The 17,715-nt window shown below is 46.1% G+C and overlaps 1 protein-coding gene across 1 annotated transcript in view; it reads left to right on the forward strand.

Moving 5' to 3' along the window:
* Positions 1-663: 663 nt before the first annotated feature.
* Positions 664-17,715, forward strand: part of LOC308613997 (uncharacterized protein C10orf67, mitochondrial) — a gene marked incomplete at its 5' end in the record, with an annotated part of 126,658 nt that continues 109,606 nt past the window's right edge. The window contains one exon of the mRNA XM_081228225.1: positions 664-827. Within this exon, the coding sequence (XP_081084351.1) occupies positions 664-827 (164 nt within the window). The remainder of the gene's footprint in view (positions 828-17,715) is intronic.

Below are 17,715 nucleotides of genomic sequence, written 5' to 3' on the forward strand. Positions count from 1 at the left end.
TGTAGAAGCAGTAAAAATGAATTCCACACAACACGGTATAGCTTAAAACGATGCGTTAGTTCTGACCTTTTATATTAAATAGGAATGTAAACCTGATTAATCTCTGCAAAAAATTTTTTGTCCACGAACACTTACGTTTGTGGCCAACTGGCAGGTATAGGCAATTCATCAGGCTGCCTGCTTCCCTCTTATTATGGGATTGCTCTGAGATCCCAAGGCTCATCATGCAAAGGGCATCGCTATTAGATGGGTGCACTATTTTTCATCCTCCCGGAAGATGACCTTTAGCCTACGGAGGAAGGTCAGGAAAGCGAGGGCCGTCGAGCTTCCATCTAATGTCGCGAGGAGAGGGGTGATGACGTAGGAAGGCAGCTTAGGCATCCACGCCCCCCAAGTGCGCGGGCCTCGCAGGAGGCTGAGCTCAGAGCTTTAGCACAGGAGAAGGCGCGGAGAGTTCGGGGCGTGGTGGGCTGCCGCAGGGTTATCTACAGGAGTCCAGCTCTCCTGGGGACATGGCCTGGCCCGTGCGCACCGAGAACAGGAAGCCGTGAGCCAGGCGGGCAGTGTAAGCGGCAGCGGGTCGACTCCCGGGCAGTCTCCAGGCCGCCCGCCGCGCCCGCGCCCTCAGGATTCCCGCGCTCTGCCGGTTCCCCGGGAGTCGCCATGGCAACGGACGACGGGTCCTGGACTCGGCGGGAGGCGCCCGGCCCAGCTGCCATCACCGCGGCTCCGATGGAGAGCTGTGCCGACGCGCCCGAGACCGAGGAGTGCTGGAAGATCATCGAGAACCTCGAGTCCACTATTGAGCAATTCCGGTTCAGACCCAGGTGACTGGCGCGAGCTGCGGCGCCCCGGCCCGCGCTCCCTGCCCCTCCCCAGGTCAACATGGCGCCCCGCGCCCCTTCCCGCGCTCCACCGCTCCCCGGGCTCCGGGCTCCAGGCCACAGGGCTGCTGTTTTGATTTCTAAAATGTACTACTGTACACTAAGCACGGACTCTGGAGCCAGACTGCCTGGGTTCGAATCCTAATGACACGATACAGGGCCCAAGAGTTGGGCGAGTTAGCTAACGTCTCTGTGCCTCGTTATCTCATCGGGGAAGCAGCCGCGATGGTGATGGTGGCGCATAGTGCCTCCTTAATAGTTCATAGCGAACCTCCAGTGAGTTAATCTGAGGAAAGTGTTTGGAAGAATGCCATACATATAGCGTACATAGTACCACAGAAGTGTTTGCCAATATAACTGTTATTGACCCTTTTCTATAGTTTTTCGATCTCATAATTCTTCTTTGTCTCTTCTGCTCCAGTTTTATTTGGATAATGTAGAGCTGATGTTTCTTGGGGGGAATAAAAAAAGGTACTTTTCTTTCTAAAAACCTTTCGAAATCCGTAAGTGGCCTGCACTAGGTTAGCTGCTGTGGAAGCCCTAAGACAAGGGCCTCGTGGTGCCCGGTGGGCGGGCTGAGAGGCAAGCCCCGCCCACTGAGGCCGCTCCCGAGTGGGAAGAAGGGACCAGAGCCCAGTGGTGGGGACCGACGCAGTGAAATGGTGCCGCCAGACCAGCTGCCCCCGCTCAACTGTATTAAGTGGGTGCGTTTGTTAAAAGGGATCAGAACCTGGTTGATTGATGGTTGTGAAAACACATATTGGCAGCAGCGGATGGTAAGCTCGGTGGGCCCAGTGTCTCACCTGTTCTAGTGGTCGACTGAGAGCAATGACTCCCTGCCTTGGGTTGCGCGGCATTCCGTGGTGGGGAACTTCTCCAGCAAAACGCGCTGGCGGTGCTCAGCGGCCAGACTGACAGTGCCAGGGGCTCAGTTTGTGCTTGTTGGGTGAACAAAGGAACCACTGATGCCCGTGTGAGTTTCTCTTCACCTGTAGTGCTGGGGGTGGGGTGGGGTGGGAACTGTGCTGGTGCTCAGGTGTCTGGTGTGAGCGGGAGAGGCTCGGTACTGACTGCAGTCCCGGAATGAGGGAAGAATCAGCCCATGAGGAAGCAGCAGTCCACAAACCAACATAAGCCCGTCCTTTGTGAAGTTTAGTTCTAGTCAGGAAACCAGCGATAAACAAGCAGACTCTATAATAAATAAGTGGTGGTGAGTGCTAAGGGGGAAACAGAGCCGAAGAAATAGTGTGTGGTGTGGGGAAGGAGGTTGTAATTTTAGATACTGTGGTCAAGGAAGGCTTCTTGGAGATGACTTTGGGGGGAAGACCTGCAGGCTGGAGGGGGAGCCCTCTCAGGAAACAGTGTTCCAGGCAAGACAGGAAGCCGAAGAGAGTGGGCGTGGGTGTCGCCAGGAGGCTGGAGCAGTGGGGGAGGAGGGAGCAGTGGGGGAGGAGAGAGCAGTGGAGATGAGGTCAGAGGTAAGGGGATGGTGCCGGATGGCCTGGGACCTAGATCCTTGTAAGGACTTCAGCATTGACCTTGAATGAGGTGGTCAGATGTGTTTTTTCAACACCGCCAAGCAATTCTCCCATTCTCAGCAGACACTGACTGGGTGTGTCCTGTAGTTTGCTTATTTATTTATTTTTAATTGAAGTATAGTTGCTGTACAATATTATGTAAGTTACAGGTGTACAATATAGTGATTCACAATTTTTAAATGGTATACTCTTCTTACAGTTCTTATAAAATATTGGCTATATTCCCCATGTTGTACATTATATCCTGTAGCTTACTTAATAGTTTGTACCTCTTAATCCCCTACGCCTGTGTTGCCCCTCCCTCTTTCCCTCTCCCTACTGGTAACCACTATTTTGTTCTTGTGTCCTGTAGTTTAACTGGAGATAGTGTCAGATTCCATATGTTAAGGGCTCAGTCCCACAAGACTGCCCCTGTCCTCCCTCTTCAGAGGCCAATTGCAAGTCCAGGTTGTCACCTGTGCTTCTGACAATGAGCTATAACTCAGAGGTTCCTCAAGTTCAGTTGATTTGCTAGAGTGGCTCACAGGACTCAAGAATCCAGTTTACCTACTCGGTTACTGGTTTATTACAAAGAATATTAAAGGATATGAATGAAGAGCCAGAGGAAGAGATACATAGGGCAAGGTCTGGAAGGGTCTGGAGCACAAGAGCTTCTGTCCCTGTGGAGTTTGGGGTGCACCACCCTCCTGGCACATGAGTTCATTCTTGTTCACCAACCTGGAAGCTCTCTGAACCCTGTAATTCAGGGATGTTTATGAAACCTTCATTGCATGGGCAGAATTGATGGAATCATTGAGTTTTTGTGATTGATTCAACCTCCAGCCCTCTCCAGAGGTGGAATTGGGGGTTGGGATGGAAAGTTCTAACCCTCTCATCATGGTTGGTTCCCCTGGCAACCACCCCCATCCTTAGGGGCTTTTCAAAAGTCATCTCATTCACATAAAATCAGGTGTGGTTGAAAGGGGCTTCTCATGAATAGCCAAAGACACCCCGTTCACCTTTTCCCACTATTTCAGAAACTGAGGACAGAAGACCAAATATTATCAGTATAACAAAAGATTCTCTCATTGTGCTTATCGTTTAGGAAATTCCAAGGGTTTGGCTTGCGGTGAGGCAGGAAGCACGGATGAAGACCAAAATATATATATGTTTATTATAAATCACACTGTCACAGATGGGAAGACACGAGGGCATTGCAGGAGAGGGATGACATAATCTGGTTTATCTTTCAACAGAATTACTCTGGCAATTGCTTTGATATTAGACTATAGTGAGGACCGGGGAAGAAACAGGGAAACCAGTTAAGGGACTAGGACAACATGCTTGGTGAAAAATGACCGTGGTGGTAATAGGAGTTGGAGGTGGTGAGACTAGTCAGGTTCTAGATCTATGTTGAAGGTAGGACTGATAGGCACAGAGTGGGAGCTGGCTAACTGGAAGGATGGAGTTGCCATGAACTGGGATGGAGAAGACTAGGACACGAATAGCTTTGGGGGGAATATCATAAACTTACTTTTGGACATAATATCTCAGATGTAACTCTTAGCCATCCATCTAGGCTGTTAAGTTGGTAGTTGGTTATGTGAGTCTTTAGAGAAGGAACAGTAATTTACCCTGTACTCTTCTGAGTTCTTGGGTGAGACAGCCCCGGTTATAAAAGATTAACAAGAGGAAAACAAACAAGTTTATTAACATGCATGTCTCATGTGTACCTAGGAGTTACCCAGGAAAAATGAGTAAAACTCCAAGATGGCCCAAGCCATCGCTTTAAATACCATCTTCAGCTGAATACAAAAGAAAGACGTACGGTGGAGGGAGGCCAGTTATGGGAGGTTACCAAGAAGTCCAGTAAAAAAGGGTAAGGTCTGTTATGTGGATTTAAAGGGGCGTCTTCTCCTTTAATAAGATTCTTTTGTGAGTTAGAGTCATCCTCCTGGTAGGAGAGTTCCTTTATAAATGTAAATTTCTCTTACAAAGGGGGGTAACTTCTACTCTGTTTCCAGGGCTTCACCTGTGTCTGCAGTTTCTCAAAAATAATTAGCTCAAAATAATCCTTATGCTAAAGGGGCATATTTTGGGGTGCCATATTCTGCTACCTTTAAACCCTAAAGTTCAGAGAGAGGCTCAGGATGGCTGTACCATTGTGGGGGTAATTGACACAAAGATGGATCTAGAGCTGGGAAACTTGGTCAGATCACCCAGGCAGTGAGTGAAAAGAAGTGTGTGAGCCTTGGGGCACATCAAAGTTGTGTGCTCTTTGAAGAGGAAAAAGGTGGAAGCAATATTTTCCTTAGTTAAAATTGAGCAGTACACCATAGTGAAAGTTTGGTGCACTTCATGCCACTTTCTTTGACTAATTCATTAATGAGCATTTGTTAGGATAGATTATTCTAGGATTTAGTGAGACATGTCATTGCATTCTATTTAAAAATATTCATGGATCTATTTTCTATAAGTTAACATGTTGATTTTTTATCGAAGTTGTTTGAAAAACCCCCTGTAATTGCTCTTTTTCCAAGACTGTATTTTATGCATAATAACTAAGCTATTATTCAGAAATCAAATTGTTAAACCTGTAAATAAGGACTGTGTAGGAACCACTTAGTTTGTTGTGATGTTGGTTTCCATTCTAGGCAGAGGGGTTGTTATCTAAAATTAGACACATTTGGAATTTGATGGGAAGCTGAAGAGTGAACTTTCATGTTTCACTTAGATTCTGAATGAGCCAGAACTTTCTAAATCAGTCACTCAAAAGGTTAGGACCAGTTAGGGATAGTAGAGCCATAGGCCTGTTCTCACCAGGGATGGAGGGTAAGACTCTGTCACCTCAGGCTTGTGGTTTTTTGGTTTTTTTGTTTTTTGTTGGTAATGCCATGTGGCTTGCGGGATCATGGTTCCCCAACCGGGGATTGAACCAGCACCCTCGGCAGTGAGAGCGTGGGGTCCTAACCACTGGACCGCCAGGGAATTCCCAGGCTTGTGATTTTTAGATTAACCTTCGCAACTTGAAGGTTCATATTAGGGGACTTACTGTACTTACAGTCTTTGAGCCTCAGCTTCCATATCTTCAGAACAAGAAAGGTAGATAACCTGAGAAGAAAGTGTGTGTGTATCAAGACGTATATCTTGACGAAGCACATAGGACAAGTTAAGCGTTCAATTGTGTTTTTTTTTTTTTTTTTTTTTGGCTGCGTTGGGTCTTTGTTGCTGCGCGCGGACTTTCTCTAGCTGAGGCCAGCGGGGGCTACTCTTCGTTGCGGTGCGCAGGCTTCTCATTGCGGTGGCTTCTCTTGTTGCGGAGCGCGGGCTCTAGGCGTGCGGCTTCAGTAGTTGCAGCACGCGGGCTCAGTAGTTGTGGCTCGCAGGCTTAGTTGCTCCGCAGCACGTGGGGGATCTTCTGGGACCAGGGCTCGAACCCGCGTCCCCTGCAGCGGCAGGTAGATTCTTAACCACTGCACCACCAGGGAAGTCCGCATTCAATTGTTAAAAAACAAAATTCACCCCAGTAGATTTGAAGATCTAATTGGTTTAATTAGGTGATTCATGAATTGGGCAGCATTCTGCCTAGCAATTAGAAGGGTGCTCCAAGGGGGTTGTACAAAATGGGGGGTTTCTATAGGAAAAAGCTATTAGTGAAAGAGAAGAAAGCAATGCTTTTAGGCTAGGGCTTATCTTTTTGGGGAAAGGGAAAGGCAGGCGTTTTATCATGCAGATTGCCTCTTCTTCCTCTGGGGGCGGAATGGAGAGCCCCCCACACCCCCGTGACAGATTATCTTCTTGGTGCTGCCAGAAAATTCCAGACGGGTTGATTAGGATTACGTTTCTGGGGAAGGTTGAAACTGCAGTTAAGTCAAGTATTAAGTCTAGATTTGGTATCATGGGCTTTAGAACGAGTAATGCCATTTTGAGCCTGTGTTTTTCTCTTTCTTTAACACAGTAAATAGGCACTAATATTATTTCTAGACACCCTGGAGGAGGTATCTATAAAATTCTGGAACCTGGTTTTAAAATATCATACTGTATTACTATAATATTATGGCATCAGACAGAATAGCTGCAAACATGATTCCAAGTTTCTAAATCATATCCTGAAGATATATGTATTTGGGGTGGTTTTTTTTTTTTTTACCTCTATTTTTTTTCTAGTTTTGAGATCTAATTGACATGTAACATTATATATTTATCATAAAACCTACTCACATTCATAATTTACCACCTACCACAGATCTTTTGCTTAAAGTGGGAAGAAAGGAAAGAACATATGTGGTCAAGCTTATTGAAAAATGCAGCTGAGTAGTAAAAAGGAGCCGCTTGGTGCTGGAAAGGGTAAAGGATTGCATTTCCAGGCTGGAGGGGTGAGTCACTGAGTTCTGTTAAATGGGAGGCGTTGCAGAATATAAAGAAACAGGTTAAGTTTAGGTTGTTGTTTGTATTTATTGTATTGATATAGCACTCAGAGTCCAAATAGGAGGCAGAAACCTCACCAGTATTTGAACAGGGAACAAACATTTCCCGTTTCTTATTAAATATTAAAGAGGATTTTTAACTAGTAAAAGGTGGTAAAGGTGATAAAAGACCCTAAGCAGCATTGTTGTAGGGAATGCAAATGCAGCTGTGACCCCAAGGGCAGAGGAGGTGTAAGCACAGAAGGGACTAAGATTTAGCAGGCTCCCACCCGACCAAATGCTGAGATTAAGACCTCTTGGGAGAGGATGTGGCTGGTGGTAGAGACACCTGCCAGAGGGTGCTGCCCAGAGTGCTCGCCGTACCACAGGCAAGTAAATCGGGAGACAAGGTGTTGAGGCTTTATTCGGAAAGCCTCAGACGGAAAAGATGGGAGACTAATATCTCCAAAAAACCCCATCTTATCGGGGTTTGGATGCCAGTTTCTTTGATGGAACAGAGAGGGGGAGGGGGTGAGGAAGTAAAGTAAAAAGGCCATAATTCCTGCAAATATCTCCTGGAATGGCCAGCCTCAGGGAGGGGATGTGTTAATTTCTTGTTTCTTGCAGCCATTCACAAGTGGACAGGGTCAGGATGTTTCCCTGAACAAAGGCACTTTTGTTTAACATTCAGGCAGAGGGGCAGGGTTCCCCAAGGCAGGCCATTATGTATAGAGGGTATCCTTTTAGTGAACAAAAGCAACGGGAAGCAAAGGTTAAAATAAAAGAAACAGATCCAACATGGAGTCTGATTTAGCTCTTCCTGGTCACAAGAGCTGGTCCATGTGTTACCAAGGTCCGGCTGCTCGCTGCTGGAAAGCCAATTGTCGAGAGACAAGGGTCGGTAGGAAAGGAAAGGTTGCTTTATTTCCGAGGCCCGCAACTGGAGGCGGGGAGGGCGGAGGCCTGTTCCAAGGCAGACTCCCATTCAACTCCGACAATCAGGAAGCAAGAGCCTTTATAGACAGAGCAAGGCGGCTACCTGCAGAAACAGCGCAGTCAGCTCTGACAGTCGTCTTGAAATTGGTCACCGGTGGTCTGGCCTGCGTCATCTCGATCGTTTTAGGTACAGTTAATCATCAGTTCCAGGGTCGGTTTGTTTCCATTTCTTTGAGGCCAATTCTTGGAATTGTGGCAGCTTATGTCATGGCTACAGCCTGGTCATCACGTAGTTAACTTCTTCCACCTGGTGAGGGTTTCCGTATCTATAAGACAGCTCACGGGATATGGCTCAGAATATTACCTATAGCCCTTGAGGAGGAACTAAAGGTCCTTGACTTTGCTTACTGACTAAACTATTATTATTTGGTCTCCTTTGACTGTTTTCCTCTGTTTCTGCATTTTCTCACTTCTCTGATTAAACTTATTCTTTGGCTAAAGTTTTTCCACAGGCAAAATGCAGCCTGAGGACATGGCGGGCAAGCACCATAGGGTCCGTCTCCATTTCACATGGGCATGGCTTGTTGAGTGGCCAAGGAACTTGGTGAAAGATACAGGCAAGCCAAGGTTCTGTACATAGCTGGGAGATCCATCTCGTCATTCTTGAAGGTCCTGAGTCCTCAAAAGTCCTGTCTTGTTTTGGGGGGGGTTGCTGTATTTTTCCATTAATCTCTGCTGTTGGACATGGAAATGCTGAGAGTTACTCCAGAGAAACTCCTGGGTTCCAGACATCGTTCTGGACTCCACTGTGTACCCACAACCTGTCTTCCTCTTGATAATCCGAATTAATCACTTCAACCAGTAGAGTGCCCCCTTTCTCTGCCTTTGGTTTAGTGGTGTAAGGATCACACAGTGTGGCCAGGTACCAGTTCAATTCACTCTCATCTAATTCAGTGGAAACATTGTTGTGCTTCCTGGTAGAAGCATTCTCCCCTTGGGAACTAAGACCTCCAAGCCAGCAGCTCATGAAGTTGCTGGGACAGGAAAGCAGTGATTTTAGGGGTGGATTATTAGGTGTAAGGGTGAGAGGATCCTCTTCCCCTTTTACCCCTCAATTTCTGGACCTGTGGCTGTGGGAGAGATGGCGTCTTGTACTGATTCAAAGTGTAGAGGAAGAAAAGTAATTTTGTTGCAGGAAGGGGGACCCCTTCCAGGGCCCGGGAGTGGGCTCTTGTCTAACACTAAGAAATGAATTGTCCGAGGAGACACACGTGTTGGCAAAGCAAGAGACTTCATTGGGAAGGGGTGCCCGGGTGGAGAGCAGCAGGGTCAGGGTCCCCAGGAGAACTGCTCTGACACGGGGCTCGCGGTCTCGGGTTCTACGGTAATGGGGTTAGTTTCCAGGTTGTCTCTGGCCAGTCTTTCTGACTCAGGGTCCTTCCTGGTGGTGCACTCATCGCTCAGCCAAGACGGATTCCAGCGAGAAGGATTCTGGGAGGTTGGTAGGACATATGGGCTTGCATCTCCTCTCTCCTTTTGACCTTTCCCGAATTCTTCCGGGTGGTGGTAGCTTGTTAGTTCCACGTTCCTTACCAGGACCTCCTGTTGTCAAGAAACTCATGCAAGTGGCTACTATCTTGTCTGGCCAGGGTGGGCGGTTTCAGTCAGTGGTTCCCCTAACAATTTTCCTTCTACCCTTTCTATGTCACTGGCTGAGAGCACCCCCGACCCCACCCTGTAAAAAAAGACAGATTAACAAGGTAAAAGACGGTAAACAAGGGGATGGTTGTTATGCAGCTTTAAGTCCATGTCTTCTACATTGATAAGAGTTTCTAGAGATTTAGTCATTCTCCTCTTCCCGGTACAGCCAGGAAGACAAGCTTACAACAGAGATTTTCCTTACAAATGTAAATGTCTCATACAAAAGGGTAACTTTTATTCCGTTTTCAGAGCTTCTCCTGTGTGTGTAGTTTCTTTCCTTTTTTTTCCCAAATATTTTACCATTTTATTTTATAAATTTATTTATTTATTTATTTTTGGCTGTGTTGGGTCCTCTTTGCTGCGCATGGGCTTTCTCTAGTTGTGGTGAGCGAGGGCTACTCTTTGTTGCGGTGCCCGGGCTTCTCATTGCAGTGGCTTCTCTTGTTGCGGAGCACGGGCCCTAGGCACGCGGGCTTCAGTTGTTGTGGCACGTGGGCTCAGTAGTTGTGGCTCACGGGCTCTAGAGCGCAGGCTCAGTAGTTGTGGCAACACAGTAGTAGTTGCTCTGTGGCTTGTGGGATCTTCCCCTGCATTGGCAGGAGGATTCTTAACAACTGTGCCACCAGGGAAGTCCTGTAGTTTCTTAAAAATAACTAACTCAAGATAATCCTTATGTCAAAGAGGCATATTTTGGGGTGGCAAATTCTGCTCCCCTTTGAAAGCGTGTACTACATCCTATAAGACAGAACCACATCCTTTCGTGGATTTGTCTCTCAACTGCCATGACTGAGTCTTCAATAAGCCATTCTACCTTTCCACTAGGTCAGCTCTACTGGGTATGGGATATGTGATAAGACTGTTACCCCAAAACTGGGCTCTCCTCTTGGTGGGTGTTGAGCCAAAAGACACAACCAAGCCAAAGATCAGGAGAAGGAATGATTTATTACTTGCAGCAAGTAAGGAGAACACCAGGGATCTTTCCCAAAGCAGTGTGTCCCCAAACAGCAAGATTGGGGAAGTTTTAACCTGAGGGTACGTGCATATTCATGAAGGGACTTGGGTAGAGGAGAATTCAGCATAGAATTGGGGCAGAAGTTGACAGAGTCCAAGCTTTAGTTGATTGAAGTCAAGAGGGTCAACGTCATCATTCCATCCTCCACCTGGGTGGGGGCCTTAGTTCCTGCAGAACTCAAAGATATATTATTATGTATGTCTCTTGAGGAGGAACTAGGACCCTGTTTTGTCACTGACCTATTGTTTCTTGACTGCATTTCCTTTGTTCCTGCATTTCCCTCACTTCCGGTAAGGTCATTAATTATGGAGACCTGTTCAAGGGCAAGCATTGTGGCCAGGCTTAGATCACAAAATGGCTTAGGCCAAAAATGGCTTCTCTTATGTCAAGAAAGCCATGCCTGGCTCTCTTTCTTCATGAACCCTCCTACCTTATCTGCTTATAAGACCAGTCAATTCCATGGGCATGAGTCCATTGCTGTACTTCTTTTGCTGTGAAATAGAGTACCTTGATTAGAAGTGATGCCATGCCCAATGTTATGATGGTGGATAAGGCCTTCTGTGAATCAATGGATGATGGTTCTGATCTCAGGTGGCCTTGGCCTGCAGTGGCATGAAGCAGGATTTTGGTTCCCGGCCAAAGATTAAAGTCAGGCTTCGGCAATGAGAGCCCCAAATCCTAGCCACTAGACCACCAGGGAACAGTGGCCAGTGACAAGGCCCTGGCCTGTACAGCTTTGCAGAAAGTGAATTTCCACAAAGAAATGGGAAGTAGTGAAACAAAGTGCTTATTAGGAGGAAAAAGAGTACGTGTGGATAGACACACAGGCGGCCTCAGAGAGAGAGAGTCATGCCCTCGTGGTAGTTTGAATCACTTATATGGGGCATTTCTTCCGGGTTTCCTTTGGCCAATCAACTTGCTTTTCCTGGTTCTGAGTCTGTATTTGTTTTACCTCAGGGTCCTCCCCTGCGTGCACGCATCTCTTAGCCAAGATGGATTCTAGTGAAGAGGCCTGTGCGTAGGTTGACGTCACTCCCTTTTGACCTCCAAGGAGCCTTTCTGCTCTTGTATAGTCAGGAGGGTCTCCTTGACCTCAAGAATGAGAAATATATGGCCTCTTATCTGGGCAGGGCTCAGCTCCTCCTCCTCTTCAACTTGGAGTATCTGTCCACAGGGGACAAACCCCAGCTGCTCAGCCTGGGGCCCATCTATCTCCTGCCTCAGTTCTGTTAGATGCGTTATGGTCAGGGAATACAAATCCATATCCAGTATATGTCTGTCCCAATGAGGATGATGGGAGAGGTTCAATGTTATCAACCTGCCACCAGGTGGCTGGCTATCCTCACTAGTAAATATGGCCATATTAGGGGCTCTCTACGTGGGCTGATTAGGCCCTCAGGGCTTGCAGCAGTCAGGCCAGCCTTGGTAAGGAGAAGTCCATTTTTTTGAACTCCATCCCTGCCACCATGGCCATTTTGTTGAAGGGCGATTGAGCGAGAACTGGGATGGCTGTGGAAACTGGCTGATATCCACAGGGTGTGTCTTGTTGCCTACCTGATTACTGAGCACTTTTTCTGCAGTGGATCATATGTGAGCATTCACATGGGGCACAAAATTTTTACAGGCCGTACCCATTCTTAAAGCCTCATCCATGGAACTCTCCCTTAGACTTGCTTGTCACCAGTCTCTCAATCTTGTTCCTTCCAAGTTCCTGACCATCCAGTTAAGCCTTGAGCAACTACCCATAAATTAATACAGATGTGTGGTTCTGGCCATTTCTCATCCAGAAGAAGTAGTAAACCAAATGTACTACTTCAGGTTCTGTTCGGTGGGAGGATTTTTCTTCCTGACTATTCTTCAGGGTCACCTCCGAGTGAGACTGTAAGACGGCAGGTATCCACCTTCTGGTGGCAGCTCCATCGTTAACCAGGCTTGAGTTTTTTCTTCCTCAGCTCATCATCCAGAACTTCCCATGAGGCCATAGCTGTGGATTGAGGGGGAAGAGGCACAGGGCCACTTACTCCTATAAATTGCTTTCCTTCTGCCTGAGTCTGGTGTCTGATACACCCCTCCCACCTGATGAGAGATTGAAGCTGCCCTTGCCCAGCTTCATGGTTTGGCGGTTCAGATAAAACCCAGTTTGTCCTGGGAAACCCAGGCCACAAGGTCACCTGGTGACTCATGGTTAGGCATTCAGTCTGTTCCAAGGCTCAGAAGCAAGCTAGAGGCTCTTTTCTCAAAAGGATGATAGTCATCTACACAAGACGGCATAAGATGTACTTCAAAATCCTAGAGGTCTATGCTGCGATTTTGTGATGGGCGTTCGCCAAAGGGTCAACCAGATCATACCTGGTTGTTCCAGACACTCTTGAGAGTCCCAGTGTCTCTGCTGGTCCGTGACGTCCACGTGGAAGAGCAGCTTGCACTGCAGTCTAGATTTCTCTTACTCTAGGCTCCATAGGCTCCAATAAAAGTCGGCTCCTTACTTGGGACTTGGAAAACGGGTGGAAGTAGCACACACAAATGTGGTATATGTTGCTTCCAAATTCACATTTCATTGTTCATTAAGGCCTAACATACTGACAGTTCTTACTGGGTGAAATTGGTAAAATTTGAGCTTGCTTGAAGGATGCACATGACTTTTAAAAACTAGTTTATTTTGAAATAATTTCAGATCTACAGAAAAGTTGTCAGAACAGAACTAAGAACTCCCACATCCCCTTCACCTAGATTCTAAAATTCTTAACATTTTACCATATTTGTTTTCTCTCTCCTCTTCCTCCTCTCCCCCTGTACACATTCACACACACATACAAACACTCAGACATTCATTATTATCAGTCTTTTTAGGAGCTTTTGTGAGCAAGCTATAGACATGGTTCCCATCACTCCTAAGCACTCAAGTGTGTTTTTCCTAGAAGGGATACTTTCCTACGTGACCAACACGGCTCTCAAATCAGCAGATTGACATTGCACAGCCCTATAACAAGCCCCTTTCAAGCTGTGCCAAGTGTACCAGCGATGACTCTTTCTTTCCTTTCTGGTCCAGGATCCTATCTAGGAGTGTGTGTTGTCTTTAGCTATCCTGTCCCCTCAGACATATTCAGCAGGAAGAGTTCCTCAGCCTCTCCCTGTTGTTCATGTCCTTGACACTTTTTCAAAAAGCACAGACATTCTGTAGCATGACCAGCTCTACCTGGGTCCATCTACTGTTTCCTTATAACCAGACTCAGGTCATGCATTCTTGGCAGGAATGCTGGAGAAATGGAGTCTTAACCACTGGACCGCCAGGGAAGTCCTAGTAGTCCTGTTCTTAATTTTTCAACAGAATATCCTTTTCCTAATCAAACACTTCCACTGACCAGCCTTAGCCTTTAAGCTAAGCTTAGCCCTAGCTGCCATTGATAACTCCCACCTTAATCAGTCACCTCTATGGTGGTTGCCAAATGGTGATTCTGTTTTCATCATTCTTTTCTAATACATTTACTAGAGCTTCCCATTCTCATTTATCTGTTTATTCATTCATTTATGTCAGTGTGGACTGCTGGATTCATATTTCATTCAATAGGTTGTAAGCTGATACTTTATAATCATTTATTTATTTATTTAAATTATTTTATTTGTTTATTTTTGGCTGCATTGGGTCTTCATTGCTGTGCGCAGGCTTCCCCTAGTTGCGGCGAGTGGTGGCTACTCTTCGTTGCAGTGTGCGGGCTTCTCATTGTGGTGGCTTCTCGTTGCAGAGCACGGGCTCTAGGCGTGTGGGCTTCTGTAGCTGTGGCATGGAGGCTCAGTAGCTGTGGCTTGCAGGCTCAGTAGTTGTGGCACATGGGCTTAGTTGCTTCAAGACATGTGGGATCTTCCCGGACCAGGGCTTGAACCCGTGTCCCCTGCATTGGCAGGTGGATTCCTAACCACTACACCACCAGGGAAGTCCCTCATCATTTATTTTGATGCTCAAATTGTCCCAGATATGGCCAGTGGGAATCTCTTCAATCTAGTTTCTGTGTCATTCTCAGGTGTCCCCATCATTTTTTGAGTATTTCCTCACTTTCTGGAGTAACAAGATGTTCCAGGCTCATTTTATACTTTTGTTAGCCCAGCTTTGGAACCAGCCATTTTTCCAAGAAGCCCTGGTTCCTTTTAGTGCAGAATGGTATTTAAAAACCAACATCTGAGTGTTCAGTGTGCTCGTTGTTACTGGGGTGTCATTGCTTCTAGGCTCTCATATTGGACAGAACTAGAAACAAAGGTATATAAATATATGTACATATGTATGATATATGCACACATTCATATGCACATATATGTACCTATAACTATTTATCTATCTACGTACATAATTATAAAACTGTGCCCTCATGCCAGAACTTCCAATTCCATTACACTGTCTCAAGGTATATTCTAGCCTACTCTTTTCTTAAGTTTGTAAATATCATTTCGGGGACTAAAGAACGTGACTTCTATCATCTTCAGTACATTTACACGTTGGTTCAATGTATCCGATCTCCCAGCCATGTGGGCTCTCTCCTCTGCCTGCTGCCTCTGTGCTGCTGCCCGTGTTCTCCCAACTTCCCTCCATCCTTGGCTACTGGAACCGTTGGCCTTCTCCTCTGCATGGTTCCCAAGCTTTTTCATCATTGAACAATTGACCCGTCTCATTGGCCACCATGTTGATTCCTGTCCTCTGGGAAGGGAAGGGAAGGAAAAGGAACATGGAAAAGAAAGTGACTACGTATGGTTTTGATAGGTAGAACTGTAGGGAAACTTTGTCCTAGGCTGAGGTACAGATGTATTTTGGGAACCTTTAACAGGAAGATGTGTGACAGATGAGCTGGTACATGGGGTATACTTTTTTTTTGCAGTACGCAGGCCTCTCTCTCACTGTTGTGGCCTCTCCCATTGCAGAGCACAGGCTCCGGACGCGCAGGCTCAGCGGCCATGGCTCACGGGCCCAGCCTCTCCGCGGCATGTGGAATCTTCCAGACTAGGGCATGAACCCGCGTCCCCTGCATTGGCAGGCAGACTCTCAACCACTGTGCCACCAGGGAAGCCCACATGGGGTATACTTAATGAGAGATGAGGCTTAACACTACCTCAGAATATGTAACATGTTTTTGTTTACTTGTTTACTGGTTGTCTCCCATGAGACTGTAAGTTCCACGAGAACAAAACCTTTGCCTTGTCCACTGCTGTTATCCTTGGTGCCAAAAATAGTGCCTGGCAAATAGTAGGTACTCAGTTATTCTTTGTTAAAAGCACGAAGCTCCGAAAAGTAGTTTGCCTGCATATTTTGGAGGTCAGAATAAGAAGACTGAGTTTCATTTTCTTAAGCAGGGGAAGGCTATCAAAGTCCTCCGTAGTGGGGTAGTGGTACAACCTGAGTTTTAGAACAATGGGAATGATAGATGAAAATGACAAAAGATTTGGAGATGCAGTCATTTTAGGAAATGTTTATTATCTATATTTTGTGGGACGCTTGTTCAGAAGTATAATGATTTTATTTTTATTTCATGTTTTAAAAGAGTCCCAAATGTATCATAAAAGAATTTCGTTAAAATTTCTAAAACACATATTCTAGAAAAAAATTTACCACGTGGACAGTTTGTCATCAATATTTGTCAGCTTTGAAAAGTACCAAGAACATTTTCCCTGAAATTTTATGTCATCACCACTTAAAAGTTGGTTTCTCCTATTTGTTATAAATTGCTTTAAAAAGTACATTAGAGGGCTTCCCTGGTGGCGCAGTGGTTGAGAGTCTGCCTGCCGATGCAGGGGACACAGGTTCGTGCCCCGGTCTGGGAAGATCCCACATGCCGCGGAGCGGCTGGGCCCGTGAGCCATGGCCGCTGAGCCTGCGCGTCCGGAGCCTGTGCTCCGCAATGGGAGAGGCCACAACAGTGAGAGGCCCGTGTACCAGAAAAAAAAAAAAAAAAAGTACATTAGAGCTTCCCTGGTGGCACAGTGGTTGAGAGTCCGCCTGCCGATACAGGGGACACGGGTTTGTGCCCCGGTCCGGGAGGATCCCGCATGCTGCGGAGTGGCTGGGCCCGTGAGCCATGGCCACCGAGCCTGCGTGTCCGGAGCCTGTGCTCCGCAACAGGAGAGGCCACAACAGTGAGAGGCCCGCGTACCACAAAAAAAAAAAAGAAGAAAAAGTACATTAAAATTTTTTTATCATACTTGATCATATGATTCATCCATTTCTATAGTTCAGTACAATATTATACATATTTAACTTTAACATAGTGATTATAATTTAGTAGTGGTTTTCAGAAGTTATTTTCAAAAATGGTTATAGATTTTAGATAGACAAAGCGTTAAATATTGGTGATCTTTTCAGTTAATTGCTATATCTTAGTTTTTTGGGTTTTTTTTTTAAGGAATTGAATACAACAAGCATTTATCAAGAGGATTTTATGGGTCAGGTACTTGTCCAGGACTCTGCAGTGTGTGAGATCTTACCCTCCTCACAAGCTAATATGTTTGCTTGTTACTGTTTCATGGCTGTTGGCAGAAGACATGACTCCTGGGTCAGAGACAAAGGACTTCATCATGGCAAAAACAGTATTAGTGATTCATGTTTATTTGCATGGATTCCCCATGCCCCCTAAGTTCCATGAGGGTGTCACAAAAGACCTACCATGGGTGCCTATACACAGTAGTGAGTTGTATTAAAGGAGAGGATCCCTGAGTTTGGGGGGTTCCACTTTTTCAGTAAGGAGTAGCAAGCCTGCTTCTTGGCAGGGGAAAGGCATTACCTCATCCTTCAAGGTTGCTCACTGCAAACGCAACTCAGGAATGGCCCAAGGAAAGAGTGATCAGGGCCTTTGTATTTCTTGGCATGCCCAGAAGGAACATGCAGGGACCCTTGGGCCAATGGAGATTGCCTCTCCCAAAGGTACTGTGTTAGTGAGAAAAAAATAGCCTCCTAAAAGGAAGTAGGCCAAATCTAAAATACAATTTTTTTGTGGGAAAACACTAGAAATTTTCATTGAAATTGAGATGTACAGCATTACGGATGCTCCCTCTGCTTTGAATAATGCTGCTGACTAGGCCTGTCATCAGTATAATATTGATGGGTGTGCGGAAGGTCAGTTGAAAATTTAGTGGGATTAGCTGAAAATCATTACAGTGTAGTGCATATCAAAATCTAAAAATATTTCCATTTAGCCTTTCTTGGTTGACTATTGCTATGCTTTTGTAGTGTTCTCTGCATGTGATTTTTAGAACTGTGATGTTTTCAAGACCTAGTGGTG

The sequence above is a fragment of the Mesoplodon bidens genome (genome assembly GCF_964165515.1).
Source record: "Mesoplodon bidens genome assembly, chromosome: 3".
Classification (NCBI taxonomy): Eukaryota; Metazoa; Chordata; class Mammalia; order Artiodactyla; family Ziphiidae; genus Mesoplodon; species Mesoplodon bidens.